The 9,206-nt window shown below is 39.9% G+C and overlaps 1 protein-coding gene across 1 annotated transcript; it reads left to right on the top strand.

The window, feature by feature from the left end:
• Positions 1 to 620: 620 nt before the first annotated feature.
• Positions 621 to 7,630, top strand: gpr161a (G protein-coupled receptor 161a). Its single transcript, XM_054615624.1, has 6 exons — positions 621 to 828; positions 2,377 to 2,764; positions 4,140 to 4,861; positions 5,300 to 5,407; positions 6,705 to 6,830; positions 7,001 to 7,630. The coding sequence occupies exons 2-6, from the start codon at positions 2,421 to 2,423 to the stop codon at positions 7,276 to 7,278; spliced, it is 1,578 nt and encodes a 525-aa protein (XP_054471599.1). The 5' UTR covers positions 621 to 828; positions 2,377 to 2,420; the 3' UTR covers positions 7,279 to 7,630.
• The last annotated feature ends 1,576 nt before the right edge of the window (positions 7,631 to 9,206 follow it).

Below are 9,206 nucleotides of genomic sequence, written 5' to 3'. Positions count from 1 at the left end.
TTTTTCTGTGTTTTTCATGTTTTTAACAAATATATCTACGTGGACATATTTACTACTTTGGTGACTTTTTCCTCAAATCTTATCAATTGTAGCACTTTTAACTTTTTGTTTTGTTTTACTTTCATATGCAAATGACTAGTTTTATTTCCCTCCTGTTTGCTCTGCCGCATGGGATGCATAGAAGTATAAGGAGGGAGATGCGCCACCCGATGGATGCAGTCGGGAACGTCTCTCGCTGATTGGATAACGTGAAATGACTGTCTGACGCGTTGTTTATGTGCGGGAAGCTTTGATCCACGTGGGTGGTCCCCTCAGATTAAAAACGATGCGTAGAGCTTCATTCATAAACACCGTCAGCCTGTCATTAAGGAAATACACATGCGCACATATATCTTTTTTAGTAACATCAATACAAAAACTAAACTACATGTTGCACCGGAATCAGAATCAAATGTACTTTTCAGGTTTTCAACACCCACATTGTCATGATGATTAAAAAGCACAATACTTGAAAAAAATGGCGAAATAAGACCATTTTTCAATGGAGGAGCGGACCACCCACACACTGAAGGAGTCTGCGAGGAGAGGGAGTTGGAGCTGAGGTGGGAGGAGGAGGAGGAGGAGGAGGACGCCATTACAGCCGCAGCTGGCCGTCCGTGATTGAGGGACCAGCGTTATAGAACTTCTTAATGTCGAGGGGCTTGTTGGACGTTGTGCAGGCTCAGCCCTCGGTTACCGCTGGGCTACAGTGTGAAAACGGACAAGTACGATGGACGGTTCTCCTTTGACGAGGAGAAAATGTGGAGCCAACGCGCCAAAGCAAAGCAGGTAAAAGTTTAAGAGGGAGAGCTGTGTGTGTGTGTGTGGGGGGGACAATGGGGGAGCTAGCCCGGGCTAACTAACGGTAGTCGTTCCAGCCGCTGCTCGTTAGTGAAGCAGTGTCCGCGGCGCTGCAGCTCCACACAGTAACGCGGTTTACGGTTATCTGCATGGCGCTAACTGCACAGAAGTCTACATTTAAGCTGGACTTTGGGATAAACTTGTCATTTTACGTGAACAACCCCGCAAAGATAACCCGAGTAACGTTAACGCCAAGAGCTGGGAGATGACAACAGTTGTGTTTTCCGGTTAAAATAATGTTAACAACCGGCGCTAACGGTTGACACGTTCGTTAGCCGTTGGGTTACGTTTGAAACACCAACGGCAAAAGGTTCTCTGCTTAAACGTTAACTCTGCAAACATGCGATTTATTACAAGCACTTCTGAGTGTGCCGCTGAAGCCCATGAATAGTTGCTCATTGTTCAACTGCTTAACATTACTGATGATGCTCAAATGTAAAGCTAGAGGTAGAAATACTATTTATATCCTTAAAAGTAGCAAAACAGCAGTGTAAAACTACTTATTTCATGTCTTCCTTTCACAATCACAGTCAATGTTATAATGTTGTTTATTAGCTACAATATTGCACAAATGTGTAAGAGGCATTTTAATGCAACTTAATGTTGTAGCAGATTGAATTGGAGCAACTATTGCCACTTTATATACTGATGGATAGTTTATTCTACAAATAAATCGTGTTTTTTTTAAATCTGTGATATGTCTTTTTATGTAAAATGCTAATCTTCAAAGTAACTACAGCTGTCATATAAATATAGTGGAGTAACATGTATTATGTTTCCCTTTGAAATGTTGTGGAGTTTAAGTTTGAAGCAGCACAAAATGGAAACACAAGTAGCTCGATACTTTGTGTTAGGTACAATACTTAATGAAATATACTTAACTTTACAAACATTTTTGAAGCCCCTGGTTTCCACTCATTTCCATGCAGTATGAAAATCAAATAGCCGGCCCTTGAAACTTGGTTGAGATGTGTAATAGATCACTCGCTATGAACATAAAGTCTGCCTTTAATGTTAAATAATTGTAATATTCTCATGCAGTACATGCATCTCAATCCAATCTGCCTTTGAACTGTACTGGAGCTGAAACGACAGAACATTAATAGGCAATGATAATTGATTTCTCATGAAATTCAATTATCAAGCAAAAGGGCCAAAACATTCTCTGGTTCCAGCTTCTTAAATGTGAGGATTTGCTGCTTTTCCATTTTACTTTTACTTTTTAATACCTTACTTTTTAATACCAAAGGAACTGTTGGTCGAACAAAACAAGAAGTCGGAAGAAATAACTTTTGGGTCTGGGAAATTGTAGCATTTTTTTTCAGCTATGAAATTAGTGGTTCTTTGCACCCCAAAACTGCATTGCCACACAGCAGTAATGTAACATTCTCCTTTTAACGGTCAGATTTTAACATTTGTTTGAAGAGTTAAGCTTTCTTTGTAATATCATTTTTAACTACGTCTTTCCACTAACAGTCACCAACCATTCCTACACCTGTCTGGCGGCCCATCCTCACACCATGAACATCAGTAGGAACTGCACTGCAGTGGGGAATGGTGAGGGTCTGGCTGCCCTGGAGTCGGTCTCCATTGTTACCATCACACTCCTCGCCTGCCTGGGGAACCTCTTGATTGTGGTGACCCTCTATCGGAGGCCTTATCTGCTCACACCCAGCAACAAGTTTGTGTTCAGCCTGACCGTGTCCAACCTGCTGCTGTCCATGCTGGTGCTCCCGTTTGTGGCCGTGAGCTCGGCAAAGAGGGAGTGGGTGTTCGGGGTGGTTTGGTGTAACTTCACCGCCCTGCTCTACCTGCTCATCAGCTCAGCCAGCATGCTTACCCTTGGAGCTATTGCCATTGACAGGTCAGTGCTGTTTCTTGCTGTGGAAGAAACACATTCATGTTCACAAACTTGTGAAATGTAGTTTTTGGTACATTTCCCTTTAAGGTCAGTATGTGACCTTGTAAATAAGATTGGTTAACCACACACTTAGCTTGTGGTATTTTTCTGGAGATTTTCCCAGATCAAGTGAAAAGCATTAGACAGGCTTACACAAAGTAACTTTAAATGTGGACTGATATGAATGAACCATTCATCTGCAGGGCTGAGTGATAATACCACTTACTGAGGGACAATATATATACAGCAAAAATAAATTTGATATATTTTTTTCATATTCTGGGATATTTTATCTCCTTTATCAAAATATTGTCTTAATTTTTAAGTAGATTGAGATTAGTTCCTGTTTTTAGAAAAAATATACTTATTCACAAATCAAACAGCCTACACAGATGAAGATTTTAATGATTAAGATCATTTTAGACTGTATTTTATTTTGGCTTTTGGAGATTAGTTCCTGTTTTTAGAAAAAATATTTTTTTGTGTAATTTTGGCTTTTGGCTTTTTTTTGTATAAAGATAAAATGAGACAGTGACACATCTGGGCTCACTTTGTCTAATATAAAAGTAGGAAAACGTTTATTTTTCTCAATGTAGGTTATCAACAAATGTATCTCTTGGTATCAGTACTGTAAAACTATAACTAACTAAAGAACACCCATTTTAAACACTAGTTCTAACAGAAACGTTTGTCAACTATTTGATTAAAAATGTAAGTATTTAAGTCGTTAAAAAGATTCCCTAGCTCCAGCTTCTTAGTTTTATATGCGTAAGAGATTTGACAACATGGAGCTCTGGTAAATCTTAAACTGAATTTTATTTTTTGACTAAAAGATAAATAGTTTTGTCAGCTAGTTAATCCATTTTTTTCAGTCTTAAAGTTAAGTTAATTTTATTTTGGTTTTGATGATGCCCATCAGATTGATTGATTGAAATTTACATTGAATTTCACTCTGGTTAAATTATATTGTTATTTCTGTTGTCAGGGATCACAAAATACTTTTTGTGATCCCTGACAACAGAAATAACAAGCACATTGTAGTTAAGACCTACTGTAAATTAGCCCTGTCGCATACAGCCCTCACTGTTTCCACTGCTGTTGGAGTTGCCCTCATCACCTTTGGGAGTTTGTGATAACAGTGCATGTTTTTGTTCTTCTGCCAAGCCTACTTTTCTATTGTATGCAGCTTTTTAGAAAACACTTAACAGCATTGTTGGGGGGGCGGGGAAGTGCAGCTTTTAGCTCTAAGCTTCTGTATCACTCACTGAAATCTGAGCAGTCTCTGTACTTGGGACTAGAGGGCTCCCTTCCTCACTGTGTTCACTTCTCGTTCGAACAGGTACTACGCAGTACTTTACCCGATGATCTACCCCATGAAGATCACAGGAAACCGGGCAGTCGTTGCCATCGCCTATGTGTGGCTACACTCCCTGGTGGGCTGTCTGCCTCCTCTGTTTGGCTGGTCCTCCTTTGAGTTTGACTGCTTCAAGTGGACCTGTGTCGCGTCTTGGCACAGAGAGCCGAGTTACACGGCCTTCTGGGTCATCTGGTGCATCCTCCCCCCCTTAATCACCATGCTTGCCTGTTATGGTGTCATTTTCCGTGTTGCCCGCATGAAAGCCAGGAAAGTACACTGTGGGACCGTTGTTGTGTCAAAGGATGACTCCACTGGAGCTCAGAGGAACGGACGTAAAAACTCAAGCACCTCAACTTCCTCTAATGGAAGCCGGCGGAGTCTCGTGTATGCAGGGAGTCAGTGCAAGGCCTTCGTCACCATCTTGGTGGTAATTGGCACGTTCCTCATGACCTGGGGGCCGTATGTCGGGGTGGTGTGCACCGAGGCTTTATGGGGACAAGGGAGTGTGTCTCAGGGACTGGAGACTTTGGTAGCGTGGCTGTCGTTCTGCAGTGCGGTATGCCACCCTTTCATCTACGGTCTGTGGAATAAAACTGTGAGGAAGGAGCTGCTTGGGATGTGTTTCGGAGATCGCTACTACAGAGAGTCGTTCGCCACGCGGCAAAGGACGTCCCGCCTCTTCAGCATATCCAACAGAATCACAGGTGGGTGAACAGTACTGGCTGTCTTTGTCATTCAAATCATTTCAAATGAAGGTGGACATCATTTTTTGTATATTTATTTATGATCTCTTTATGTAAAGATACCAAATCTTAGACCCAAAGAAAAATGTTCAGGAAGATACACATAGACATACAGTCAAAACAGGGACAACAAAGCTGTAAAAAATAAATAAATAAGCCAACATAGCTATTATGTGCAGAGGAGGTAGGTTCAATGTTCATTTACAGATTAAACTGTTTCTGTAAAGTGTAAACAGAAACAATAGTAAAAAGGTGTTAGTGCAAAGAGTGCTGGATTAGATGTTAGTGTAATAAGTGGTCCATGTACAGTGTTTACAGCCTGTTTCAATTTACATTTCTGTGTTGTGATAAATGTGTTGTATGATGTTGTTCAACAAGATCTTGTTTATGTTCTTTCAGATCTGGGTATGTCCCCACACCTGACAGCCATGCTGGCTGGTGGAGGGCATCTGCTGGCCCCAGGAAGCAGCACTGGGGATACTGGCTTCAGTTTCACTCAGGACTCATGTAAGTGTTGCACAGAGGGAAAACAATCTTCCTCTGTGTGTCCTAACTCAACAACATAATACTTTTGCTAAACCTCCTAAAGGCCAAGGTAACTTCTTCCAATTACTTGTTTTGACTAATCAACAGTCATAAACCCACAGATGGATCTGTTTACTGTTGTTAAAAGCTGGAACCAAAGAGTGTTTGACATTTTTGCTGGAAGAATTTACTAAAACAAATCATGTATCAAAATAGTTTCTGTTTTTTAGTAATTGACTAATGGTTCCAGCTAGAATTTAGTTTGTTCAAAAATCTTTACCATAAATATAGAATATGTGTGGCTCCCCGAACCAGAAGAGGTCCTTGAGCATACAGTCATAAATGAGCACCAACAACGCTTGGTGGAGATAATAACAAAGAGAAAAGCAGCAAATTATCACATTTAAGAAGCTTGAACCAGTTTTTTTTTTTTTTTTTTTTTTTTTTTTTTTTAAACCTTTTCCTTGATGAATTTCTCATACAATGAATTTATTTGCTATCAAAATTTGGGGGTGATTATTTGTCAATTAATAGACAATCAATTCATTGTTCCAGAACTACAATCATCGTTTATTACATTTTCTTAACAACTAGGAACCAGTGGGTGTAACATCAGCAGAAGAGGCATTTTTACTGAGGAATGTGTTCATGCTATAAAACTCTGCTTTTTAAAACTCAACTGTTAATCTTAACATGAACATAAAAGGATTCATGGCATGTGTAAACATAATGTTTGAAACTCTATTGCGTCATACTCCCACAGCTTTGTAACAGTCACCCTCACATTCTTGTTTCACAGCTCATGTTTTCAGTTCAGGATGGCAAGTTATGTCATGTGTAATACAAAGAAACAAATGATTATCCCATTTGTGTCTAGAGTTGGGATATATGGCCAAACTCATATCTCAATAATGGTATCACCATATAACATGTTTTCTGGTAATTCAATAAAGAAATAGTCTATGAAATCATCACATGATTTTAGTATACTCTTAAGCAACAAACACATATGAAAAGTACTGAGTATATTCTCATTAATTTAAGTTTTTCTGGGAGATTTGAGTTTGTTTGTGCTTGTTCAGTCTACATATAATCATTACGTCTATCAGTTTAGACGTAATATATATATTTCATCACAATATGATTCTAATGAGTTGATGAATTATCATATTAGATTGTAGCCCAGCCCTATTTGTCTCCTTTTTAATTAAGAATGTTTCAACTTTTCCAATTTGCTCTCAATTAACCCGCCTTCTTTCTGTAATTGTTACCTAAACAGGCACAGACGTGATGCTGCTGGATAACCTCTCCACAGACGGCTCCTCCTACCAACACCAACACGGGAATCCGTCCGGGAAGAGGAGGAGCTCAGTCACCTTTGAAGACCAGGTGGAGCAAGCCAAAGGTATCATTTCCACTGCCACACAAACACATTAAAGGGGAAGGGAGTTCACTTCATACTCACTGAGGGTTTGAAAATGTACTTTGTGGTCAGCAAACTACAAAACAAAACATCCCACCAGATTTGATTCCTTTCAACATTCGTCTGATAGTGTCTGCGTTTTTCCTCCTCAGCTGAAAACACAAGCGTGTCCTCGGTTAAGGTCCACGCAGAGGTTCACAAGACTCTGGACACCTTCGCCTCCTGTCTGGCAAAGGCTATCGAGAGTGATGCTAAGCTCACCCTGTTTGGGGAAGATCTGGGTCTTCCGGAGGGACTGTTTACGACAAGAGCAGCACCAAGACCCAGATACCTGGACGGTCAGAGACTGAGGCTTGAGAGTATCGATGAAGGGATCGTTAAAGATGACAGAGATGAAGAAGAGCAGGAGGTGGAGGAAAAACCAGCCTGAACGCAAGCAGGTCTGTTGACATGTTTTTAGACTGTACTCAGTTTACTAGTGAACTGCAAGGGTTTCACACCCTCGACACTATCTGTGACCATATAGAGGGGTGCAGTTTATGGAGTCTGATCTGTCGACACATTGGTACTCCATACTTGAAATTATTAGGAAACAGGAAGAGGCACATTATCAATTCCACTATGTTGTACCAGGTGCACACCATTAGTGTCTTTGCAAGTGTTGGTGTGGATTCATGTAATCAATAGGAAGCCTTAACTACTGTAACCTAAATGATCAGATTGTTGTAGTAATTTGCTTATTACTATATATATATATATTATGGTATGTCCTCAGAATTTGCCTTAACATGTCCTTCATCAGGTGTGTAAAGTATGAAAACATGCAGTCTTTCAATCTGTTTTCAGATGATTTTAAACTTTCTCTTTATTACATTAAGGAAAGTAGGTTTCACATCCAAATACTCTATTCAGGTACAGACGAAGGGGTGCTTGTACTGCACACCGATGGTCCATATACAAAGGTGTTTCCACTTATTGTGCCTGCAGAGTTTGACATGTGAGAGTTAAAAATACTGGACATTGACAATGAAACATCATATCCATTACTTTGGGTTTTCATCAGCTTGAATAATCGAGGTGTCTATATTTGTTAATATAACAGAAGTGTCAATGTAGGATATGTCAGAGTTTCCATTCATTATTACGACTTGAACTATCTAAAAATCTGACCCCACTATTACGATATGACATGGAAGTAGAGCTCTTATCAGCAGTAATCAGTGAAGGGCCTATAATGTAATAAAAGGGGGGATTTTAAAGGAAGCGTATAACAGTGTCGGGAGTCTTTTGGGGGATAGAAATTTAAATAATACATTTGTGGTTCAAACGGATTGTTTAAAAGAACTGCAGAAGGCCTTTTTCTGACACAGACTGAAGATGACGATGTGTTCACATTTGGATTACCCGTGATAAAAGTGTTATATGTGTGAAATAGTCATATTTAGCATATGAATCCTTGAGTTATGGCCAAAAATGTGTTCTGTGACTTTGTCCACCGATTTCTAATCAGTTCGAGCTTGAATTACAGAGGCCCTTTTCATAGCAGCCATTTTGGCATGTTATTGCAGTGTACACACAGCTGAATTGAAGGGTCCTGGGCGTCCTAAATGAAACGGGGCCATAATTCCTTGTTATCGATTATAACCGTGTTGTTAGTCAATAAGCGATGGCTGAACTTAATTTTGCTGCCTCGGTTTTGTTAGTCCTGGTAATGCGCATGCTGGCTCACTGTCATGGTTTACGGGGACACTTGAATAGAACAGAGCCATCATTAATGTTGGTAGTAACACCTGTGATAAGTCAAAATGTCTGCTGTTGGAAAGGCCTTTTGGTGGGGATTAAAAACACAAAATTGTCTGTAGGTGTTAGATGCTGTCTTCTCCCAAGGGTTATCCGACTTCTACCCCAGTGCATGCTGGGATATACTCCCAACCATGACCCTGAATGGGAATTTTGTATAGGAAAAGTATGTACTTTAATAGTAAATTCTGTATTGTAATTCATTATAAGAAAACTTCAAAATGATTATAGTGATACAGTTTGTCTATGTATTGCTCAGCCCTGAGATTAATCATGGTAAAATAATATGTCGGCAAACATCTGTAGTATTGATGAGGTACGGGCAGAGGGGGAGGAAACGGGATAGGTACCGACATTTACTTATTAGCAGCTACATTAAATACACTTGAACAGGCAGTATGTGCTTGTTCACATAGAAACCCTTTTCATTATGTGCCAGAGAGACGATTATTACTGCCTGGTCAGTATTACTGCTTACCAGCCGGTTGAAGCAGTATGTTAACAGTGATAAAGAGAAGACATACAGTAACTATCAAATGGGTTGATGAAGTCCAAAAT

This window comes from Anoplopoma fimbria, chromosome 16 (genome assembly GCF_027596085.1).
Source record: "Anoplopoma fimbria isolate UVic2021 breed Golden Eagle Sablefish chromosome 16, Afim_UVic_2022, whole genome shotgun sequence".
NCBI classification, from domain to species: Eukaryota; Metazoa; Chordata; class Actinopteri; order Perciformes; family Anoplopomatidae; genus Anoplopoma; species Anoplopoma fimbria.
This window is presented reverse-complemented; position numbering and strand designations above follow the sequence as displayed.

Excerpts from the sequence above, each read along its gene's own strand:
- gpr161a (XM_054615624.1), top strand. The coding sequence starts at position 2,421 with ATGAACATCAGTAGGAACTGCACTGCAGTGGGGAATGGTGAGGGTCTG. Across the intron at positions 5,408-6,704 it reads CAGTTTCACTCAGGACTCAT|GCACAGACGTGATGCTGCTG; the intron begins GTAAGTGTTGCA and ends TTACCTAAACAG. Across the intron at positions 6,831-7,000 it reads CCAGGTGGAGCAAGCCAAAG|CTGAAAACACAAGCGTGTCC; the intron begins GTATCATTTCCA and ends TTTCCTCCTCAG.